The sequence below is a fragment of the Trichomonas vaginalis genome (assembly GCF_026262505.1).
Source record: "Trichomonas vaginalis G3 chromosome Unknown ctg_80, whole genome shotgun sequence".
Lineage (NCBI taxonomy): Eukaryota > Parabasalia > Trichomonadida > Trichomonadidae > Trichomonas > Trichomonas vaginalis.
In genome coordinates this window covers 1-22,333 of record NW_026529167.1, presented here as the reverse complement: position 1 = coordinate 22,333, position 22,333 = coordinate 1, and the positions used below count along the sequence as shown (strand labels likewise).

Below are 22,333 nucleotides of genomic sequence, written 5' to 3'. Positions count from 1 at the left end.
ATATGAGAGAGGTCCTATAAACTGGAGAAAGTGTCACAATAAAGAAATTTTATTAGTAAGTAAATGTGGTTTGAAATAGGACTACTTGTTTTAGGTTTTTTCCATTGTGTCATTTATTTATTTGACGTGGCAGAAAAGTACAGAGAATATGAAGATGAACCAATGCCTGCAAATGTTCAGTATATGTACTCGTAAGAGATATTTTTATCTAATATTAAATGGACGCACAGAACTTAGCGAATGCACAGCAACCTGGACAACCAAACCCAGAGAATATTCCAAATGAAGTTAGAATACAAACTGCAATGGCAAACTATGGTCAAGTGCCAACAGATGTACAAATGCAAACTGCCATGTCAAATGACGCTGCGTTAGGTTTGCCACCATGGTATGCAAATATGAGATGGAAAGAGTTTTATACAAACCCTGAAGTCGGATATAAACAACTTTATGCAGATGACGCGAACACAGGAGTTGACCCAGAATATGTTTTCTACCAGAGGAGAAACAGAATGTATGAGCTCCAGTTAAAGAATGCTATGGAACTCAACAGGAAACGTAAGAGACTAGGCGGACATTAGATTTTTACATATAGTAAAATGGGTTTCTTCAGTAGTATTGGAAACTTCTTCAGAAGAGTTGGAAGAGGTATATGGAATGGAATAAAAATCTGTCGGAAGAGGAGTATGGAACGGTGTCAAAAATATTGGTAAAAGGGTAGGTCAGTTCGTTGGTATTATACCTAAAGACCCTGAACCAGAAGAGCAAGCTCCTGTTATACAACAGCCTGAACCTGCACCACAGTCTAGTTGGCAACCAAATCCAACACCTCAACCGTATTAAAAAATTATATTTTTATCGTTCGATAGTAGTTGTATATGAAACTAAGTTCTAAGTAAAACGCATGGTATAATGGAATTATTCTTTTTCTTCCATCTGTAGTAAACCATACTTGAAAGTCTGAAATACTTCCACTTGGTGGTTCGTATAACTTTGTAGGTTTTTCGTAAAAGTCATTCATCAGACATAAGAAAGAGTTTTGGGCGCCAGAAAATGAAGCATGAACAATAATAGCATCTGGGTCGAAAATATTTTCATATGTTCCATTAGGGTTTTCGACTTCATAAAAGTCCGGGTGTACTGGATATTCTGCAGGCTGATTTAACATCCTCATAAATCTATACCATGCCAAGTTGTTATATTTTGTAGAAATATAAACGTTTTCTCCAAGGTCTTCTATTTTATTGATTTTAACAGTTGCATTTTTCCTGTCATAAATAATATCGAGATGGTATTCTCTTTCGTCAATGTTAAACTGGTTTGCATATTCAATATAGATATCGTTTATTTTTTCTTGAAAAGCTTGAAGAGTTGTTTCTAAGTTTATAAGCAAACTAACTTGTAAAAGTTTTCCCTGTTCAAATTTCTCATACATACGTTTTTCTTTGTTATAGTATCGAACTTCAAAACCGACCGTAAATGGGAAACCATGTATGGCTTCTGAAATGAACTTCATTCTACGAAAGCCAATAGCTTTTGTGACGGATGGGTCTCTTAACCATCTTAATGGGTAGTCAAAACGATAGCCTTCATGCTTTACGGTATCTGTCTCAAACTTTTGACCGACATTAGTAAAAAGTTCATCTAATGGTTTAGTTGTAGCAACTCTTGAATTTTCTTTTTCTATTGGAAGCATATTTTATCTATAATAAAAATGTCAAATGAAACAGCGTCTATGAGAGAAATACAACACAACCGACAACTCATTATGCAAGCTCTAAATAAGAACACAACAAACTTTTCAAACTATTCTAAGATATCTGAGTCATTGAAAGAAGGAAACTTAAAACTGACATTAAACCCTTTAACAGATGAGTTTCTGTTTCAAGACAATAAGAACAATACTGTCTGTATAAATCCAACAAAAGGAACTTTAAACGAGAAACCTATAAATGAACTTCTTTTGAAAGCAGATGTTGACAACAAAGCTGACAAAGAATATGTCATTGAAAAAGTTCAAGAAGAACATGACAGAGCAGATGCAACATATGCAACAAAAGAGGATGTTGAAAATAAAGCTGACAAAGAAACTGTAGATATGTTGGCACAAACGGTTTCAAGTCATACCAGAGGTTTAATGGAAGATGGACAACAGTTGAAAGAGCTTGAGAAAGGTGTTACAGAGTTAAGGAATACAAAAGCAGACTCGACATGGATAGCTGGATATGTAGATGCAACAAAAGAACGTATTTTAGCATGGACAGAAGGAACATACCCACAAAAACATCATACACATAACATCTCTGACGTAAATGAACTTCAAGAAAAGTTAGATGACATTATGCATCTAAGACAGGAACTCAATGTGCTTAAACAAATTTTGCCGAATCTTATTTACCCGGTTGGCTCATTATATGTTTCAATGAACTCTACCAGACCAGAAGTAGTACTTGGTTTTGGAACTTGGACTCAAATAGTCGACAGGTTTTTGTATTGTGCAAACTCTTCAAAGGAAACAGGTGGAAGTAAAACGATTTCAGGTGAAAATTTACCTGCACACAGTCACTACATAGATTTAGTACATCTCAAGCAGGTTGGCATAAGCATAGATATTGGGATTGGTCAGGATGACAAAAGGTAAAGGATATGATGTTAAAGACGACGTTAAGTTTGCTATAAATTGTTACTGGAGTGACACTCAGGGAGAAGGAAACCATACACATTTCGTTTCAGGATATACGCAAACAACGGGACAAAGTAAAGAATACATGCCACCTTACATGACAGTTTACGCATGGTATAGAATTGCTTAGTCGTCATTTTCAACTTCTTTAGCATATTCGTCAGGAGTTGTCTTATATTTGTTAGGAACTGTCTTTGAAAGTATACCACCTTGAACTTTGACAAGTTTGAAACGAGGTCTGGCAATAGTAGTTTTATCTTCTGTTTGCAGTGTGTACATTTTGCCATGTTTGCCTAAAACTTCATAATATTCTCTTGTATACTTTCTTCTATTTTTACGAACACGAATGTGAGTACCTGTCGGTTCCCATTGTTGTCATAGTCAATAGTATTTTCATATGGGTCGCGTTTAGGTATTTCTATTTTTACTTTGTCACCTTTCTGAAGTTTGAAGCCCGGCATTCTTTCTTGTTTGTCTCTTTTGACTAAATTATTAAATATATAGTCTTTCTCTAAGTCAGGGTTGTTTTTCATTTCTTCGGGGAGTGGTTTCCCAAACCTTTTTGTTTACGGTTATTGTAAATATTTAAAACTTGTCTCATCTTTGCCATGGAGAAGTGTCTATACTTGTCGTCATATGACATTTCATTTGCTTCACCACCTTGTGGTTGGTTTAAGTCTCTTAACATTTTTATACAACCGTCAATGACACCAAGAGCAGAATGGTTTTGGTCGACAATGAAATATTGGTTTACATTTTTTGAACGCAGATAGTTTTTTACATCATCTGATTTGAAAGAACTTTCACAGTCAGATGTCAGTTTTGTTGGATGGTATTTGTCAACGAATATTGTCAAAGCAGTTTTCACATCTAAAATATTTTTGGACCATAATGGTATGGCTTCACAGTATCTTGTGTTTTGACCAACAAATATTAACCAGTATGGAGGTCCATCTGTTCTAACTCTCGGAATGTTTTCCAAGATATCCATAAACCAAGCATTTGGTGTTGAACTAAAGATTTTTACCATGAGTGCTTTCTTTGTCGCTTTAGAAACATAGGGGTCCTTGTTTGGATTCGTCATTTTTTACCCTGTAAGAAATGGGTTTATTTGGCGCATTAGCAGGAGTCGCATCCAGATTTTTGCCCGCAGTGGGAACAATAGCCCGAGGTGCATTTGGAGTTGGAAAGAAGATTTTGAGTACATTAGGTATACTTAAAGAGAAAGCACAACCTATTATACAAACTGTACAGAAAGGTTGGGATGTAGCACGAGATGCAACAAATCTTATTCCAAATCCTGAAACAAGAGGAAAAGTTCAAGGATGGATGGACAATGTAGGAAGACAAGCAGGAAACTATTATAACAAAGCAAATGACTACTATAACCAAGCAGGACACTATATGGACCAAGGTGAAAGATTCTTTAACAGAGGATATAACCATGCACAACAGTGGGTAAACAATAACCAACCGCAACCACCTCAAACGTGGGGAATGTAAAGTTTTTTATTGAGATGAAATGAACAATGCAGCATTGAGACAAATGAGTTCAAGATGGATTTGTCGGCTTCCAGCATTTAAACCGATACCATATAGTCAGGCTCAGCATGTGAAACTGAATGATATTATTAAAGGAACTATCCCACCTCCACAACAACAACCAGTTGAAAACAAACCAAACTAAAATTTTTTACTGAGATGAAATGACCGAAGAAGTTGAAACGGTAGATTTGACACCACAAACAAAAAGTTCAGAACCATTGTCAAAACCTGTCAAAGAACTTACAGATGAAGAGAAAAATTCAATAATAGAAAGTGCCAGTTCTGGAAATACAAACCCTAACTATAAAGTCACTTTTCATAGAAATGGAACGGCTAGTATCTCAAAAAAGAAACAGACTCTCACAAATAAAATATTGAAGTCTGAAGGAGCTTTCGAGACAACAGATGGAAAAGTTTACTTCACTGACCAACAGTTCATTATAGAACATCTCATTGACTTAGAGTCGAAATATTCTAAACTTTACAACAAACACAAAAAGTTGAAAGGAAAACAAAAACAAATGGCATATGATATTTATGAAGATGTTGACGACACAACTGTTCCTGCAAGTGAAGTAAAGTCAGAGGAACCGAAAAGTGACGAAAAACCGATAGAAGAGAAAAACCAAAAACTGAAGATAAACCAAAACCAAAGTTTAGTTTCCAAACTAAACCAAGTCAACCTTCATTAGCTGGTATGGGTTGGCGTCAAAGACTATATGGCAGCAGGCGGTTATGTAAAGTAAAGAAAAAAAATATTTTTTTTTTTTTATAAAAATGCCCCCATATAGAATGGATAGAAAATCTGCTAGAATAAAAGCAGAGTTACAAAGATATGGTTGGAGAGTTTCGAAGAATTTTAAATATAGGAAGGGAAGACCCATAAAAGTCTATGACAAATTGTCTGGTCTTCGCTACGAAATGGATTTGGAAACAGCACGTGCCAATTATCCAAACAGACTAGAGAGGTTAGAAGAAGAACGTCTTATGGACATGCCTTTCGATGTTAGTGAACCTCAAGTTGAAGGACACGACGGCTTTGCCAGATTCTACTGGAAACATGACGAACAATTGCATCCTTTGAGAAGGAAAAAAGGAAAAGGTGAAGACGCACATGCTCCCATGGAAAGAACAAGATATGCATATGAAAAGTATCGTGAAGTTAGAAGTCAAATTACATCTGGTCGAAACTTTACAGTAAACTTTGACGAAGGAAAGAACAAAGAAGGCTTCATGGGAGTACTTGCTGCAATTCAAGACGGAAATAAGAAAGGACACAATCTCAGATTGACCATAACAGATTTGGATGGTCACATTTACTATGCACATGGCAATGAACAAACAGCCGCAAAACTTCTTGACGCTTTCAAGACTACAAAGAGAGAACAAATGGTTGACTCCGACTCAGACATTTTGAATGCAATTGAAGGAATTGCAAGTGTCAAGTTCGAATGGTACCAACCTAACCCTCAAGCAGTCAGACAACATGCTGGATACTTCCCCTTCATAAATAAGTCTGACATTGACTTGACAAGGTATGGAATTTACAATTCAATTGAAACAATTGTCAACGAACCTTGCATTCTTACATGTCTCAGGAACTCTGGTCTTGTTACAGATGAGAAGATGAAGTATCTTGAGTCATGTGTGAAGACAAGGTACATTCTCAGAGGTCAATTGGCAAAAATTGCACCGTTGGCAAATGTCAATATCCGAGTCAACATACCTACAGCTAAAGGTTCTTCACATGACGACTATGTTGTTGACAAAGACTTACCATGGTTGAAGATTGTAATTGTCCACAACCACTTCATGTTGAACGAAAGTCTTACAAACCCATTCTTTGGTAAAAGTAAGTGCAACATTGTCAGAGCTGTAAACATTCTTTTCGAGAAAGGTTTGTTGGAACCAATTCCAGATGACAAGCTGACAGAAAGTTTTGTACCAAAAGACGAAACAAACTTTTCATTGTTAGCAAGACCAAAAGTTGTTCCAGACAAAGTTCTAGTACAAAAGAAGTACACAATTCCACAAGGGGTTGGTATGTTCGGATACCAACCTGAACCAGAAGAACTTCCAATGAGGTTGCAAGAACTTCAAGATGCTATAAACAAACTTCCATTGAGACATCCAATTGACGTCAAATTGTATTGGAGAGCATCTGAGTTAGTCAGAAGGTTTTATATGAAAACAGGTTGCTTCGACGATGTTTATGAGATAACAGGAGAAGTTTCTCAGAAGATAAGAGACTCACTTGAATTTCCACAAACTGGACCAATTGGTTGCGACAAGTTCGACTCAGATGAAAAGATATACTATGTCGACCTTAACGCTGCATACATGAGGTTTGTCCAATATATTCCGACTGGAATTCCAAACGAAGATGGTGAGTTCCCGGGAAGGAACTATACAGTTGGAAAAGTCATACAACAACTGTATGATATTAGGAAAGCTTCAAACCCCAAACTTGCAATGACACTCAAATTGCTTATGAATTCGACATGGGGATATTCCATTAAGAAACCTCAAGAGATGAAGAGTAAACATTATGAGAAGGTCGACAACTTTGTTGAAAGGTTTTCTCCTTTTGTTTTGAAGTACGAATTCACTCGAGGTCAAAGTGGCTTAGTAACCACATTAAAACCTATTGTCGAACATTGGTCTTACCCTCAGTTCGCAAAGGCAGTACTTGACAACTACAACAAATTCTTCTCCGAAGTCAAATCCAAAGTGAAGGTTTACTATGAGAACATTGACGCACTCATGACGAACGAAGAAGGATACAACAAACTCATTGAAATGGGAATGGTCGGTGAAAAGATGGGCTGTTTTAAGCTAGATAAGGTATTTTCCGAAGTTCATGTAATATCGAAAAGGAAATATTGGGGCATACTTGAAGACGGCACAGAAATAAAACATTGCATGAAGTAAAAATTTATTTTTAAAAAAGTGACATTTTTTTAATTTTATTTGAAATGTACCCTGAGTTTGTTGGAGAAGACCGTTGGGAAACTTGTTTGTTAGATGAGAAATATGAAATGGCATACCATTTTAAAACAATATATTTTTACATATATTAAATGCTTCAGGTTGAAAAACAAAGAACAAAAGTAGCAGATACAAAACCGTTAGACTATATCTTTACAAATGCTGGTAGGACTATTTCAGATGAAGAAATTTCATCCCGAGCATACAGGTTTGACTATCCAATTCGTTGGCTTCAAAGTCCTTCAGATGCAAAGGCAATAGGATTTAGAAGAGTTTTGTTTTCAAATAGAACTAACGCATTTATGTTCGCAGTATATTTTCATGGGCAGTATAAAGGTTCTGATGGTCTAATAGACAAATTTGACGAAATGAGAATCTTTACAGTTCGTTCAGACGAAAGTCTTGAGAAAACTCTAAATGACTTTCAAACTCAAATGAACAAATATTATTGGGAATTTCAAGAAAATACAACTCTTTACTAAATGGAACATACTATCTGAAACTAGAATATGACAAGATGAACTCCACCGTTTCATTTCAAAAGATTGAAATTAACCCTCCAAGAGATACAGAGTTTTTATTTTGGGAAGTAGACAAACGTTCTTGGGCACAATTTCTTCGGTTACTAAACCAGAACGAACCATTACCACCAGATGGTCCATTTAAATTTATACTTCCACCAGCAGATTTGATGGTTTATAGAAACGTGTTTGACCCTCAAAATGTTATGTGTCATGCAAGTTTCAGTTCAAGCAACAATAGTTTTCTATGTATTGGTAAGGACTTTTATGACTTTGCTTCTAAATTCTACGAACCATCTAGTAACAGTTTCTCTGACTTTCAAGTTTGGTTCACAACAAATGGTGTGCAACATATTATTCCATTGTACTATGACTTTTATCTCGAATTGTCTTTCATATATAACTACGGAAAAGTGCTGAAAAAGTATTGAATGTGAAGATATTAGAAAATAACATTTTTTCTAACATCGTAGAAAACTCATGAAAACAATTTATTTTTGACACTTTCACAAAAACATAAAAAAGTGAGTTAAAATGAGATGTTTACTGAACTGGCTGAATGTCGCCTTCTGTAGTTATGTAGAATGGTTGACCAGAGAAGTGAAGGAGACCCTTGAGAATTTGGTTCATTCTTGGGAAAGGGTTCTCTCTGTTTGGAAGTAGTATCCAAGGACGCTTGGCAAAGAACTTTATAATGGCTTCCTTCTTTGCTTGCTTTATGTCGTCGTAGGCTGTCCCGTCTGGTATTTGAATTGGAATTCCAGTCGAAGTCTCGAGATTCAAGGCAGCCCTTCCCGTTATCCAACCGTTAACAAGCTTGCCTTTTACATTCTGCCTGAGGAAGTCTTTAACAAGCTCGTTAATTTCAATTAGGTAAATTGCCTCGTCGGTAGGTTCGACCTCGACCATTGCTACTGTCAGAAAAAGTACTGCTACTGTCAGTAAAAGTACTGCTACTGTCAGTAAAAGTACTGCTAGTAGCAGAAAAACTACTGCTACTGTCAGTAAAAAGGAAAATTTGAGAGGGTTTTCGATGATAAAGTACTGCTACTGTCAGAAAAAGTACTGCTACTGTCAGAAAAAGTACTGCTACTGTCAGAAAAAGTACTGCTACTGTCAGAAAAAGTACTGCTACTGTCAGTAAAAGTACTGCTAGTAGCAGAGATTTTTATCGTTGTGGTCCGACAGGACACAAACGAATGTCCGACGTCCCACCAACCGAGTCCATTCCCAAACCAGAGGAACCTAAAGAACCACAACAGTCTCCTCAGCAACCTCAGTTCCAGCAAGTACCTCCGAATTACTACCAATTTCCACCTCAAGGTTACTACCCACCACAAGGCTTCCCGAACTACCCTCCTCAGCCTATGCCTTACTTCCCCAACCCTTGGATGTTTATGCAAAACCCTGCCCCACAATTCCAATTCCAATCTCAGTCCAAGAGAGACCAAGACTTCGAAGAAGGTCTGAACCGCTTACGCAAAGAGTATGCTACAGCTCCAATTGAGAGAAAGTTGTTCCCGGACCAAAAAATATAATTTAGGTGAAGAGGTGAGATTTCACCTCTTTTTTCACCTGTTTTTTCACCCTCTTGAATTTTCATGAATTTTATATATTAATGTTTTCGTTAAGCCACTTTGTGCCGTCAGTCAGTCAGTCAGTCAGTCAGTTTAGGAAAGACTTTAGAAAGTTGTTGGAAAATAAGTCCTGGGAAGAGTATTATAAGGCATTTTGTGAAGAATATAGCAACAGTCTGAATTCCGGCGGTTGCTTTTTATACAAAATTCATGCAGGAAATTCTTGAGTTTTGGTTGAAAGAATACGGTGGAGCCAAAAGTGGCTCGACCTCAAAACAAGCATTTTATGAGCTTACAAGGGGTGTTATGAATGAATTCAAATGTGTTTGCATACATCCTGACCTCGTTCATTTTGTTGCTGAATTCAGCAAAAATATCATTTAGGTGAAGAGGTGAGATTTCACCTCTTTTTTCACCTGTTTTTTCACCCTCTTGAATTTTCATGAATTTCCTTAAGATAGAAAAAATAAAGTTAGTTTTATTTTTATTTATTTTTTTATTTTGTATGTAAGAACAGTAATGTCAACAATCGGCACAACAACAATTCAAACAACTTCACCAAACTCGTTAGTCATGAATCCAACATCTATGTTAGTAGAAATGAAAAGCTTCATTCCTTCTTCATATACTTTCGAAACAGAAATCCAGAAGATAAAGCAAGAACTTTTAACAAGTAATTTAGACTGTAGTGCGAAAGATGAAACAAATGAACAGTATCTTTATGAAATGGAGGACCTCATCGACCATTTGCCTAAACTACCTGAAATCCAACAGCAAAAACTAACTATTCCTGAATTCGACGAAATTGAAGTCAAAGCAACTGACTCAGTAGAAATAAAGAAGTTCATACGAAAGGTAAATTATGAATTCCTTGGTTTTCATTGCAACCATAAAGTTATGGACAAAGACTGCGACATGGTATATAAGAACATCTCTGACATATATAAATCTGGGGAGTTTAAGACATACGACAACTTTGTTTCATTAGCTGCAAAATGTGTATGGCAGATAAGAGATAAAGATAGAAGAGGTAAGGTATGGAATGAACAGATAAAACCAACTGCTTCAGATTTAAAGAAAACCATTGACGCCTTGGTTGTTTTAGCAGGTAAGGTTTCAGAATATAACGCAAAAATGAACCCGCAATGTTCTAAATGTAAAGCGGCAATGAGGAGATATAACTACTCCGTCAAAGAGATAGAAAGAATGAGAAACGACTATGCAGACTTAAAGAAAGAAGCAGAGAAGCCGGTAGAAAATAAAATGGACATGTTAGAATTTCTGAACAAAAACTATCCAACTGCTGACGATTTCCTTCTATCTGACGTCAAGAAGAAGTATAAAGAAACTTTCGGCATTGTTAAAACATTCGATGTACTAAAAGAAGGAATAGAAGCTACGAAACTGTTTAGGATTTCAAATATACATCGTACAATTCATGTAAAACGCTTATAAAATAACTGGGGTGAAAAATTAGGTGAAAAAAGAGGTGAAATCTCACCTCTTCACCTAAAATATATTTTTATTGAATTCAGCACAAAATTCTGAGTAAAATGGCATATGGCTTGTGTCAAACCGTTGAGTTTTCACAAAATTTAAAAAATAACGTTTACCATGTGAAACGCTTATAAAATAACTGGGGTGAAAAAACAGGTGAAAAAAGAGGTGAAATCTCACCTCTTCACCTAAAATATATTTTTGCTGAAAAATGACCAAATTTCATGAATTTCCTCATATGATTGCTTCCCTCGGAAAACCGAGAGAAGAGATTCCGTACGAAAATCGCAAGAATTTGGCTCCTGGTTTGAAAGGATATTATGTACATAGACTTCTTGTAAATGCTGTTGCAATGTGGGCTTCACCTAAACATTATTTTTATTGAATTCAGCACAAAAATCATGAATTTCCTTAAGACAGAAAAAATAAAGTTAGTTTTATTTTTATTTATTTTTTATTTTGTATGTAAGAACAGATATGTCAACAACAGAGAACACAACAACAGTTATAGTCCATGAAGCTATAAATGAAGAATACGAGTACATACAGTTTAACAAACAACTCCGTCTCATTCGTTCGGTCAAAGACGATATGTACCAAATGCAAAGTATTTTGACAGCATGTTTTGCACCCGACAATAAGAAACCACAAGACTGGTTTAGGAACCAAAGCACACAAGAACTTTTGAGCGAAGCACAGCGAGACATACTTTTTTCTGAAAACAGTGAAGAACAGCGACTACGAGAAAAACCTCAGTCGCCAAAACTCTATGAAAACAGTGAAGAACAGCGAGTAGGTAAAAAACCCCAGTCGCCAAAACTCTATGAAAATCGTGAAAAATTGCCAAACGGTTTGAGAGGATATTATGTACATAGACTTCTTGTAAATGCTGTTGCAATGTGGGCTTCAGCTCGTTATGCTTGGTATATTTACAGACTTCTTGACGAAATTCATAGACAAGAACGTGAAGAGATGGAAAACAAGCTTGACGCAAAAGACAAAAGCATTCAGAAAAGAATACCACGTTCGGTACCAAAAGGAAAGGAAAAGAACTATAAGTATATGATTTATACTGAAGAGATGGAAAATGAAGAAGATAAAGATATGGTTATGTTGCATTTAGTCAGAAGAAACAACAAAAGCTTTTACGACCTTGCTAAGATTTACAAATCTGACAGAAATTGGTTCTATCGCGAAAACTTACCGATTTCAATGACCCCAAATGAAGATGTGAAACAAATAGTTCAAGATACGTTACCTCAAACACACTATGATATTAAAGGTTGTACAATACTTACCTTCAAAGAAGACTTACCGCTACTGAGAGAAAAAATAACAGAGTATTTTGACAACTTCAAACAAGTAGGGTAGATGAACCATTTATTTTTATTGACTTTTTACAATTTGAACTTTGTTTGCGTAGATATGAATTCTGAAAGAAGTATGAGGGTCTTGTATGACTTTGTACTTCTCCCATAGTTCATGTCTGTCAAACTTACCTGCCATGGACTCTTTCATAAGTTCCATGAAATCGTCTTCGGACAATCCGGGGAAAAGTATAATGTCAGTCAGTATTCTTTTAACATCCTTACTTAAACTCTTGGCTGTCTGTACACATATTACGACTGAAATGTTAAAGTGTCTGAGCTTCTTAAGAATTCGACACATGTCTTGTTCTCTGTTCTTTAACAAAGGATGAGAGGCGAAATCATCTAAGATAAGAAGACATCTATGAGGGTAAGTCTTCCAATCGTAAGATTGCAATTTCTTCGAAATGTATTCTATCTCTTTCTGTTTGTTTCTGAAGTGTTTCTTCTCTAATATTCTCTGCATTTCCTCATTTGGGTCTTTAAACTTCGAATTTATATACTCATTTATAGCATTATACTTCAAAACTCTTCTTTGGTACTTCTTTATCCAATCTAACAACTCAGAGTCTTTTATACATACTAACTTAGACTTCTTTATAATATCTTTGAACGAATTGACGGTTTGGTCAAATTGACCAGAGGTACTACAAATAACAACTAACTCATAGAATGGGTTCTTCTCATCTAGTTCTTGTTGTTGTGCAGCCATTTTAAGATAAGTGAAAGTCTTACCAGACCCAGGTGGTGCAATTAGACCTGTTATACCATTCTGAGCAAATAAGAACTTGTCATGTATAGGCTTTATCTGAGCATTTTCTAACGTCCTCTTGTTCTTGCTTAAAACATTCTCAAAATTTTTGTCAATGTCAGCAAACTTTTTTTCTAACATATTTTTAGAAAAATTAAAATTTTTATCTTTTAGAAAATGTCTAGCGATTTCGCCATCTATATTCGAGACAAGCTTTTTGACAGCAAAACATCTGTCGACCATAAAATCTTACATAGTGTAAACAAGAAAGGTGAATTTGTTCTAAAGTTCTGTTTCTGGAATATGACAAGAACCATAAAACATTACAAAGACAGTCTTAAAATTTGTCAATGACAGACTTGTTGACAGAGATGACGCCGATTGGAGAGATGAAGTCCAACAAAACTTCTTAGAATGCAAAGAAGACACATGCGCTGTTCTTGAAGATGAAATAGAAAACAGAATAGATGAGCTATTAAAGGACAAAGAACTTTTACATAAATATGGTTCTGAGAAATTTGACATAACTCCACCAGAAAAGAAGAAGAAAGAAAAGAAAGTAGAAGAAGAGAAGAAAGAACCTGAACCAGTTCCAGAGAAAAAGAAATTTGACATGTAAAAATAAAATTTTATTTTTAGAACATTTCTGGGTCAATGTCAATGTTCTTCTCCTCTTTAGGAGTAAACACTGGCTTAGACTCTAAAATCTTTTTACCCAATTTACCTTGAACTTCTACAACTTTAGACTCATAATATTCATAATCGTCTGTCTTCTTTGGTTCATAAGGTATAACAAGTTTGTATGCTTTGCCTTCTTTAAGGTTTGAGAACCTTCTGTCAAAACTTTCTTTGACTGTTAACAAACCTTCTATGTCTAAGTCTTCAAATTTCGCACCGTTTTTAGTCACAATAGCAAACTTAACTGGTTCGATGTTCCAAACTTTGCTGAATGAAGACTTTTCAAAATGGTAGAAGTAAACATTCAAATATGTGAATGGGTCTAGTTCTTCTTTAAGTCCTGACATGTACTTGTTTACTGAAATATATTTCGTCATCTTTTCTATCGGATAAAAAAATATTTTTTTTAAAAATTTACTCAGAAAAAATTTTCTTTGTATATACACCATTCTGAACATCTAAAAGACTTTTGACATTTGCCAAGAATGTACGTTTAGAAGCTGCCATATAACCATATTCTTGACAATATTGTTTATATTCATCATATAAAGACCTTTCATCTAATGACACAAAGTCAGTTTCATCTACGAACAGTTCATAAACACTCTTGTTTGCTTCTAACAATGTTTGTCTCTCTTCGGTATGTGGAATTTGTCTTGGATTGAACTTAGAAATATCTAATGTCATGAAATATGAGAACAAGTGGTTGTAAAAGTCAGATGTCAAAGTTTCTGCTAAGTCGTCAAAATATTCTGTATCTTGCATATGAGAATCTGACGTTCTGACAACTACATATCTTCTGTCAGAACTTTCTAACTTCATCGGAACAGCATTGTTTGAAACCATAATGAAGTTTGCAACATTTTCACAAACTCTTTGGTCTTTATACTTTCTTTCAACAACTCCAACTTTGTCTGTTATAAGACTCTTCAAAGCATCTGAGTTCAAAACTTTTGTTGTATCTATACTTTGAAGTTCATTGCAAACTATAAGTTTCATATTCTCTATTGAGGAGTTAAATTTACCGCAGATGTTTTCTAAGTTTGTCATATTCGGATTCGAATAACCTTCTAACAGTTTGCACAAAATATCTGTAAAGAAAGTATTCTTACCTGTTCCTTGTTTTCCAATTATAATGAGAGCAGTTTCATTTTTAGCACTTGGATGTTGTAAGATGTTTGCAAACCAACATAAGATATACTCATAAACCTTTTCGTTTCCATTGCATATAATTTCTTTGACATGGTCTAACCAAGCTTCTATAATATTTTCTTTCCATTCTACTTGTTCGTATTTATATCCAGTGAAGATAGAATAGAAGTTTGGAGAAGGTGTATAGAACTTTATACCTCGAACTGAAAAATCTTCTAACTTTGACAATAAGATATCCCAAGCATCTAACATCTTCATGCCAACTTGTACGACTTTTATTTTCTTAAGTTTCTGTCTACATTCTTGTTCAGACACTATTGTTGCTCTTGGTTTGTTAAAGACAACATCCCATTCTTTCATGACATAACATTCTGGGGCAGAGTCAACATAAATGACTAAACGTTTCAAATTCTCGACTGCTTTGTTATAGTCTCGAAATGGACACATATTTCTGAATGCTTGGAAGTCATAAAAATCTGAAACATCTATTCTGTACATTTTTATAAAAATAAAAAAAAATATTATTTTTTTATTCTTGACTTTGTTGTTCCATTTGTTCCATTTTTTCCATTTGTTCCATTTGTTGCATTTGTTGTTCTTGAGCTATTTGTTGTTGAAGTTGTTCTTGTAATACAATACTTTCACCAGTTGCATCTTCCAATTCGAAACTTTCTGCCGTCATTGACAAATACATAGGACATAAAAGTTTTACAGGAACAAAGTTTGCGTCAACTAATGTCAACGTTATACTTGCCAAAGTGTTTGAGTTCACTAAGGTTGAAAATTCTGCATTCGAATGAACAATAGGCAAACCAGCAGAGAAAGTATTGTTTATACGCATAAGTATCTTTTGGTCATAATAGTTTCTGTCGACATTCGAATAACACTTTGAACCTAAGTTTGAAACAATATATAAGATTGGTGTGCTTAATGTCAATGGAATAGACATTCCTTGTATGACACCTTTTCCTGTTATAGGAAACTGTTGGTAGTAAAAACCAGAAATAAGTTTTGTATTATAGCTCATATCGTTTATAGTAAACTCAGTCGGACATCCAAACATAATGAAACCTGCTCTAGTTGCAGCACATGTTACACCCGTACTTAAAGTATTAAATAAGTCAACAAAACCTGTTGGTGGTATATCTGAGTAAGTATCTTCAAAGGAGTATTTTTTACCATTCACAACAATAAAGTCTTCTGGTGTCAAAAGAGCAAAACAGGCTTTAGTCGTCATTGTGTTTAAGGTTAGTTTACAATATCGTCCTTGAGGACTTTGTAAGTTTGTTGTTATAGAATTATATGACTCAGGGTTTTTAGTCGTAATAGTATAAACCATTATGTCTTCTGCCATTTACTTAGCAAATAAATTTTAATGAAATGTTGTGGTCGTCAAATATTTTTATAACGTCTGGGAAACTATATTTTAAGTTCAACGTTTCACCTCCTTTATAACGTATATCTTGTCAATGACATTATATGAAACACCACAGCAACTAATGTCGGGTTCTATTTCTTTGATGTTTATATCGTCTGCCTCTGTCAAAAGTTTCAATAGTTCTTTCAAAACTTCATGAGGTGCAATGACATATGAGTTCACTTTTACAGGGTTGTGTTCGACCAAGTTTAACATTATACTTAAAGCTTGACAAATCTTCTCCTGAGTTTGAAGTTTGTCTTTCAGTTGTTGGTAGTCGTTTCGAATATCTGCAACAGAACTTAAGTCTCTGCTAACTTCAGGATATGTTGGTTCTTTTACAGGAACAATTGTTATACCATCTTCGTCTTCGTATGGTTTCCCCACTTCAACATCTCTGTCTTTGACATTGACAATAACACTTTGACTGTTTGTTTGAGTTGGTGAATTTAACTTCACATCTGCCACCGCCATTAAACCTTTTGAAACACTTACGCTTCTATTTTTCGGAAATGACATTTTACTTAGAATAAAAAGATGGACGTATTCGGATATCTTATTGAATTGAAGCAGAACAAAGTTTATACTCACAAACAATACAAATACATTGACAGAATAGTTCTTTACACAAACAATGGAAAATGTTATAGAATAGCAATATTTGCTGAACCAAAATATTTTCATAAAGCAAAGAAAGTTGGTATAACTGAAATGGTGAAAGTTCTTGAAGCAGACAAAAATATAACTTCAAAACTGACCGATATTACTAAAGGAAAGTTTATAATACAATATTATGTCAAAACTGGCGTACTGTCAATATTTGACGGAGAGAAGTCAGTTCAAGAACAACTTACTGACCTGCTGCCAAAATCTGCTCGATGGAAGCTGTCGTTATGCCAATCTGAGGAGCCCCAGCAGGTTTCATCGAACGAATCTTCAAAAGAGCATCTTCCGTGAAAAGTGCTATTGGTTTTGTAAACTTCTTTGCTTTCAATTCATCTGGACCGTCTCTGTCACCAGTATATTGTATTTGAACTGTACCAACAGTTGAAATACCACCCATAAAGTCTTCTGAGTCAGCAAATGGAATGCCAAGCCAAAAGTTTGAACGGTCTCCATTTGTATATTGAGTTTTTTGACCTCCTGTATGAGTCCATACTTTCACATATGGCATAATAGAACTTTGCATTTCAGGGTTAATGGTTGTTGTGAAGTTGTTGTTAAAGTTCATAGCATCTAATGTCAAGTTGTATGACCTCATATCCTCAACTGTAGAATATTCTTCTCTTGGATAATATTTGCCATCTATGTTTATATGATATTTAATACCAGGGTTGTAGAAACAAGAATAGTCATTTATAGTTCGTCTGAACAGTACAAACATAGTATCTGCATGTTTCATTGCAGTTGTTAAAGCAATATCTGTTCTTGCACCTGCGGCTCCTGGATTTTGGTTTCCAACTTCACCTGCAAGGTCTTTGACAGATATTTGGTGTATAGGGAACATAAGTGGAACTGCAATATATTTGGCAGCTAAAGCATTTGAAATATCTGGGTCCAACATATAAACGGCAAGTCTGCTTTCTATTCTCTTGCATTCAAACTGTTCGCATGTGAACTTAACTGGGTCCCAAGCATCTCCAGCAGCATTGAAATAATAGTTTACTTCAGTGTTGAGGTTTGAGAAACCAAAGTCTAAGTCAACTTTGTCTTTGCAAAAGTCACAGAACTTGGCTCCACAGTTCCAGCTACAGTAATGCTGAATGGGTCTTGTGTTGGTGCAATGACTAAGTTATTTTTGCTTGGAGTAAGTTCGATAGAAATTTTTCCTGCCCAGTTTGGCAAGTATCTTAAAAACCTGAAGATGAGGAAGATGACAAAGGAACTCTAAGTTTCAGTTTTACTTTGGTTACTGCTGCTGCAGTTTGTCCAGAAAGGTTAACATAAACTCCTGGAACGTTAGGGTCAAGTCTTCTTATTTTCTCAATAGTTGCATATTGGTCTGTTTGTTCTCTAGCTTGTGGTTGTACTGAGTTTCTCAAAGCGAACCATTCATAGTTTGCCCATGTTACTGTTTGAACTAAGTCAGAGTTAGAATATATCTTATATCCCATAAAAACTTCTGGAGCATATTGGTATCCGACATAGAAAATTCCATTGCAACCTTTCTTGTCAGACAACTTGGCAGAAGGTTTTATTTCAATGTCTTGTTCCACGTATAAGAATGAGTTGTCAATAGAAATAATGTGAAACCTGTCGCAAGCAATATCTACTGTTGTTGAAGAACCTTCTCCAAACTCACCTACGTTTCCATAAGAAACAGCAGTTGTATATTCGTAAGTTCCAGGAACTATTTCTGACCTTCTAATGGCATTGTCGCATTCGTTATACCATTCGGAAACATTTCCGTTCATGGCATCCAAAACTGTTGACGTTATATTCTGAGCGGCGTACATTTCATATGGGTAAAAATATAGAATAGTTGGATTTATATATCATAATAGAACCCACTCGGACCAAGCTTTACTTTCTTCCTGACTGAGTTTTTAACTCTTCTTTTTCCTTCATTGCCACTACTTTCACTAGATGAAGTTACTTCTTCACTACTTTCACTTTGTTCTACTCTTCTCTTCTTCTTTGGTGTCGCTTTTGGTAACTTGCCCTCTGCTTCAAGTTGTTGCATCTTTGCCTCATGTTCACCTAGTATGTTGTAAATTTCCCATGTCCTTTTTGCCTTTGGGCTCTGGTCGCCCATCTCAGGTAACCTATATCCTAGAAAGATTTTGTCATAGTTTGTATTTGAGTCTTCGCTTATTGTTTGCATGACTCTTTCCTGAGTTTCCGGTTCAAGCTCTTCAAACAGAGCTTGTCCATATGGAATAAGCTCGTTTCCAAATATATGTTTTTGTAGCCATTCTGGTTTTCTTTCCATGTTACCAATAATATCTTTTGTGAATGGGAAAGCTTTTACCCAATGTTTCAGTCTTGCGTCATTTATTTCTGTAGTTGGTTTTATTTTGTCAAGGAACATGTTTTTCAATACTAACATTTCATTTGGTACTGTCCATTTGAGTTTTCTTAAATATTCATCCCTTCTCAGTTCATTGTCTGCAAAGTAAGTTTTTATGACATTTTGCAAACTTTCGTTTGCAAGGTCATGTACAATAGGTTCTCTTCCTTCTCTCTCCCTAACTTTCTTTCTAAACTCTTCACCAAATATACCATCTCTATGGTTCTGTGTAGTTCTTTGAGATAAATGTTCTAGAACGTCAGGTGTTATATTTCCTTCAGCCATGTTCATTTCATACTGGTCCAAAATATCTGCATGTTTCATATCTTTCAATGGCATTAAAGCCGCGCTGAAAATATCAGCTATATCTGGTTCACCATTCACTTCCATTGCGTCTACAACTTCTTGGAATTGAGGTTGTAAGTTTATGAACCACCTATCCGGATTAGCTTTATGACCCCATCTCATTGTAGTTCCATAGTCTGCAGAAACAAAAGTAGGTTTGTTTCCATATTGGTTAGGTTCTGAATGAACTTTAAACAATGTTTCATTTCTATATGTTTTGTTGAAATTTAACCTTTTATTTTCACCGAGTTCAGCCAAAGATTGAACGTTATATGGTCGTAAGTAAAAAGGATTATTGTATTTGCGTACATTTTCTTTCAGTACTTCCATTCTATGCTGAATATTTTCATCTGATGTTGGAGTCTTTTGTATGTCGGCGAACATTTTTCGATATTCTTCTACTATGTCGGCCGAATTTTTCTTAGACTCTTGGAAAGATTCCATATTCTCCGCATACACTTGTTGAGGGTCAAGATTTTTCGGCTGTTCCAAATCTTCATCTAGTTCTGTGAAGTTAGTTTCCAAAGGAGGGACTTGTTCGTTTCCTTCAGGCTCTTCTAGCTGTTGTTGCTGAACTATTTCTTCCATGTCTGGTTGTATCTGAACTTCTTCCTGTGGAGTTTCTTGTACCTCATCTGCTGGCATTTCATATATTCCGAGACCGTTTTTAACAAGTTCCCTATCTAAGTCATCCGGACTCATAAACCTTTCTTCTTTCGTTCCGTCTCTATTTTTTACGCGTTTCATGAAGAGAGTTGAATTATCATTTAGCTCTGACACCAAATATCTCGGAGTAAATTCATCCATGTCATTTGGATGATATGCTATTAAATCATATCCCTTTGCGAGCTTGTATTTTCCAGGTTTGAGATTATATCCGATTTTATGCTGAACCATAAAGCTAAATAGGTTCGGGTCAGTATTTCCTTCCTTGAACTTTCTAATAGCTTCTTTATATCTGTCACTAAAGTCAAGAGTATCTGGGTAACCATAATCTTCCTTAAGCATTTTTAAGAATTCTTGGTTTCCTTTTTCTCTACTTCTTTTATGTCCTTGCTCTGTTTGTGTTGGTTGTTGTGCAGGGTTTTGAACTGTTGGTTGCTGTGCTGGTTGTGGTTGTTGTTGTGCAGGGTTTTGAACTGTTGGTTGTTGTGCTGGATTTTGAACTGTTGGTTGCTGTGCAGGGTTTTGAACTGTTGGTTGCTGTACTGGATTTTGAACTGTTGGTTTTGGTTGTTGTTGTGGTGCTGGATTTTGAACTGTTGGTTGTTGTGTTGGTTTTGGTGCATGCCTGTGTCTGTGTCCATGTGACGATGTAAATGTTTTAGGTAGTCCTGGTGCAGGTGCTTCTCTTGGAGGGTTTGGTGGTATATAAGTTCCACCAGCTGGCACATATGTTCCATCTGCAGCATAATGTCCTACCTGACTTTTCGTTTTTAAGAAAGCATTTACTAGGTCTGTTTTGGTCTGTTGTAACTCTTTTTCTTGACTTTCCACAACAGTTGCTCTAACGGCGTCATAGGCACTTTGAACTGCCTGTCTCGTTGCTGCATCTGTTATTTTTCGTCATATTTGTGCTACTTCTCTTAACTCTTTGTCGAAACCTTCAGACTTCAGTTTCTTTCCAGATGAGAAGTCGTTCACTAGTTTCACCTTACTATGAAGAGCTTCGAAGGCATTCTTAAAGTCAGCATTCATTAAAGCTTCATTTGAACTGTCTTCATCCGCTTGTATTTTTGTCCTTATTGACCCTATAAGTTGGGTGCTTTAGCGTTGGCTTGGGGCATTTAACCAGTCATTATTAGCTTTTATATATTCTGCGCTTTTCATTGCCTTTTGCATGGCTGCGTCGTTATTTTTACTTTCTTGTGCTAAGTTTTCATACTGTACGGTTTGGTTTTGCAACTGTAAAAGTTTTCTGCCTTTACATTTGCTTCAACTTCTTTTTTATACTCATCGCTATCCATATATGTCTTCATGGCTTTTTGTTTTATCTCTTCATCTTTCAGTATTTATATTGAGTAGTATGGTTTTTTCAAATTTATAACATCTTGTTCCATTTTTGCTACTTCTGCTGCTTTTTCTGACACTTTTTTCGCATATTCCTCTGTACTTAGTTCTTCAGTTGTTCTTCTTTCTTCTTTTTCTCTACGTTTAACTCATTGAGTTTCTTTGTGTGTCTGTCATATTCTAGTTTCTTTTCGTTTTCACTTATTTGTTTCTGTATGTCTATGTTTGACTTTTTGACATCTGTTATTTGATTTTTGAGTGAACTCAAATTCATTTGACTTTGAGGGTTATAAGCTGTTCCGTCTGCAGCTCCACCATAGCCTGCCATTTTCGCTAAAAGTGCCGCTCTTAAACCCCCACTCTGTGCACCAATAACTCGGTTTAAAAGCATAGGGTTGCTTGACATTTGTTGCAACATAGTGGGGTCATTCATCATTTGTTGTTGCAACTGTTGTTGTGGTGTCAGTTTTTACTATTGGATGTTTCAATGCTCTCTTCCTCTTACGTATATTCTTACGTAGCTTACGTGGCATTTTAAGTGAAGTTAAAAAGCGGTTTTGACAGATGTTTATATGACACTTTTTGTTCAGCACAAAAAACTACTCGGTCAAAGTGTTGTCAGTTTTGTAAAATAACCGTCCTATCTCATTCTATAAGGGGAAAAAGGCTTCTCAAAGTATACTTCCTTGGAACGCCTGTAACTTTTCTGTAGCGACGATAGACCCTTACTTGTCCGGACAAAGTTATACTATTTTGAGTGCTCTACAAAAATCAACGGCTGGCTCGTCCTCA

At 35.7% G+C, this 22,333-nt stretch overlaps 14 protein-coding genes and 11 pseudogenes across 25 annotated transcripts, besides 1 other annotated feature; 13 read left to right on the top strand and 12 right to left on the bottom strand.

Annotated features, from left to right (window-relative positions):
* Positions 1–218: 218 nt before the first annotated feature.
* TVAGG3_1068760 (uncharacterized protein) lies at positions 219–581 on the top strand (the record flags this gene model as incomplete). Its single annotated transcript, XM_051256298.1, has 1 exon — positions 219–581. The coding sequence occupies one exon, from the start codon at positions 219–221 to the stop codon at positions 579–581; it is 363 nt and encodes a 120-aa protein (XP_051076496.1).
* Positions 582–599: 18 nt separating this feature from the next.
* TVAGG3_1068750 lies at positions 600–843 on the top strand (annotated as a pseudogene). The gene has a single exon. A coding segment is annotated over exon 1 (244 nt).
* A 4-nt stretch (positions 844–847) lies between these two features.
* Positions 848–1,696, bottom strand: TVAGG3_1068740 (uncharacterized protein; the record flags this gene model as incomplete). The annotated part of the gene is made up of 1 exon (XM_051256297.1): positions 848–1,696. One exon carries the CDS (start codon positions 1,694–1,696, stop codon positions 848–850), a length of 849 nt encoding a protein of 282 aa, XP_051076495.1.
* A 364-nt stretch (positions 1,697–2,060) lies between these two features.
* Positions 2,061–19,711: a mobile genetic element.
* TVAGG3_1068730 (uncharacterized protein) lies at positions 3,785–4,186 on the top strand (the record flags this gene model as incomplete). Its single annotated transcript, XM_051256296.1, has 1 exon — positions 3,785–4,186. The coding sequence occupies one exon, from the start codon at positions 3,785–3,787 to the stop codon at positions 4,184–4,186; it is 402 nt and encodes a 133-aa protein (XP_051076494.1).
* On the top strand, positions 4,206–4,370 carry TVAGG3_1068720 (uncharacterized protein; the record flags this gene model as incomplete). Its single annotated transcript, XM_001286856.2, has 1 exon — positions 4,206–4,370. One exon carries the CDS (start codon positions 4,206–4,208, stop codon positions 4,368–4,370), a length of 165 nt encoding a protein of 54 aa, XP_001286857.1.
* Positions 4,390–4,859, top strand: TVAGG3_1068710 (annotated as a pseudogene). The gene has a single exon. A coding segment is annotated over exon 1 (470 nt).
* On the top strand, positions 5,462–6,291 carry TVAGG3_1068700 (annotated as a pseudogene). Its single transcript has one exon. A coding segment is annotated over exon 1 (830 nt).
* Positions 6,569–7,159, top strand: TVAGG3_1068690 (DNA/RNA polymerases family; the record flags this gene model as incomplete). Its single annotated transcript, XM_051256295.1, has 1 exon — positions 6,569–7,159. The coding sequence occupies one exon, from the start codon at positions 6,569–6,571 to the stop codon at positions 7,157–7,159; it is 591 nt and encodes a 196-aa protein (XP_051076493.1).
* Positions 7,309–7,622, top strand: TVAGG3_1068680 (annotated as a pseudogene). The gene has a single exon. A coding segment is annotated over exon 1 (314 nt).
* Positions 8,937–9,275, top strand: TVAGG3_1068670 (uncharacterized protein; the record flags this gene model as incomplete). The annotated part of the gene is made up of 1 exon (XM_051256294.1): positions 8,937–9,275. The coding sequence occupies one exon, from the start codon at positions 8,937–8,939 to the stop codon at positions 9,273–9,275; it is 339 nt and encodes a 112-aa protein (XP_051076492.1).
* On the top strand, positions 9,834–10,347 carry TVAGG3_1068660 (annotated as a pseudogene). Its single transcript has one exon. A coding segment is annotated over exon 1 (514 nt).
* TVAGG3_1068650 (organellar and viral DNA polymerase type B) lies at positions 10,449–10,769 on the top strand (the record flags this gene model as incomplete). The annotated part of the gene is made up of 1 exon (XM_051256293.1): positions 10,449–10,769. The coding sequence occupies one exon, from the start codon at positions 10,449–10,451 to the stop codon at positions 10,767–10,769; it is 321 nt and encodes a 106-aa protein (XP_051076491.1).
* Positions 11,289–12,182, top strand: TVAGG3_1068640 (KilA, N-terminal/APSES-type HTH, DNA-binding family; the record flags this gene model as incomplete). The annotated part of the gene is made up of 1 exon (XM_051256292.1): positions 11,289–12,182. The coding sequence occupies one exon, from the start codon at positions 11,289–11,291 to the stop codon at positions 12,180–12,182; it is 894 nt and encodes a 297-aa protein (XP_051076490.1).
* TVAGG3_1068630 (protein of unknown function, DUF4106 family) lies at positions 12,198–13,070 on the bottom strand (the record flags this gene model as incomplete). Its single annotated transcript, XM_051256291.1, has 1 exon — positions 12,198–13,070. One exon carries the CDS (start codon positions 13,068–13,070, stop codon positions 12,198–12,200), a length of 873 nt encoding a protein of 290 aa, XP_051076489.1.
* On the top strand, positions 13,300–13,548 carry TVAGG3_1068620 (annotated as a pseudogene). Its single transcript has one exon. A coding segment is annotated over exon 1 (249 nt).
* TVAGG3_1068610 (protein of unknown function, DUF4108 family) lies at positions 13,565–13,984 on the bottom strand (the record flags this gene model as incomplete). Its single annotated transcript, XM_051256290.1, has 1 exon — positions 13,565–13,984. One exon carries the CDS (start codon positions 13,982–13,984, stop codon positions 13,565–13,567), a length of 420 nt encoding a protein of 139 aa, XP_051076488.1.
* TVAGG3_1068600 (Poxvirus D5 protein-like family) lies at positions 14,022–14,453 on the bottom strand (the record flags this gene model as incomplete). The annotated part of the gene is made up of 1 exon (XM_051256289.1): positions 14,022–14,453. The coding sequence occupies one exon, from the start codon at positions 14,451–14,453 to the stop codon at positions 14,022–14,024; it is 432 nt and encodes a 143-aa protein (XP_051076487.1).
* TVAGG3_1068590 lies at positions 14,720–15,257 on the bottom strand (annotated as a pseudogene). Its single transcript has one exon. A coding segment is annotated over exon 1 (538 nt).
* Positions 15,289–15,708, bottom strand: TVAGG3_1068580 (uncharacterized protein; the record flags this gene model as incomplete). Its single annotated transcript, XM_051256288.1, has 1 exon — positions 15,289–15,708. The coding sequence occupies one exon, from the start codon at positions 15,706–15,708 to the stop codon at positions 15,289–15,291; it is 420 nt and encodes a 139-aa protein (XP_051076486.1).
* TVAGG3_1068570 lies at positions 15,836–16,113 on the bottom strand (annotated as a pseudogene). The gene has a single exon. A coding segment is annotated over exon 1 (278 nt).
* On the bottom strand, positions 16,118–16,650 carry TVAGG3_1068560 (annotated as a pseudogene). Its single transcript has one exon. A coding segment is annotated over exon 1 (533 nt).
* Positions 17,027–17,437, bottom strand: TVAGG3_1068550 (protein of unknown function, DUF4106 family; the record flags this gene model as incomplete). The annotated part of the gene is made up of 1 exon (XM_051256287.1): positions 17,027–17,437. The coding sequence occupies one exon, from the start codon at positions 17,435–17,437 to the stop codon at positions 17,027–17,029; it is 411 nt and encodes a 136-aa protein (XP_051076485.1).
* TVAGG3_1068540 (protein of unknown function, DUF4106 family) lies at positions 18,665–18,931 on the bottom strand (the record flags this gene model as incomplete). Its single annotated transcript, XM_051256286.1, has 1 exon — positions 18,665–18,931. The coding sequence occupies one exon, from the start codon at positions 18,929–18,931 to the stop codon at positions 18,665–18,667; it is 267 nt and encodes an 88-aa protein (XP_051076484.1).
* Positions 19,712–19,855: 144 nt separating the features above from the next.
* Positions 19,856–21,373, bottom strand: TVAGG3_1068520 (annotated as a pseudogene). Its single transcript has one exon. A coding segment is annotated over exon 1 (1,518 nt).
* A 36-nt stretch (positions 21,374–21,409) lies between these two features.
* Positions 21,410–22,074, bottom strand: TVAGG3_1068510 (annotated as a pseudogene). Its single transcript has one exon. A coding segment is annotated over exon 1 (665 nt).
* Positions 22,075–22,333: the final 259 nt, after the last annotated feature.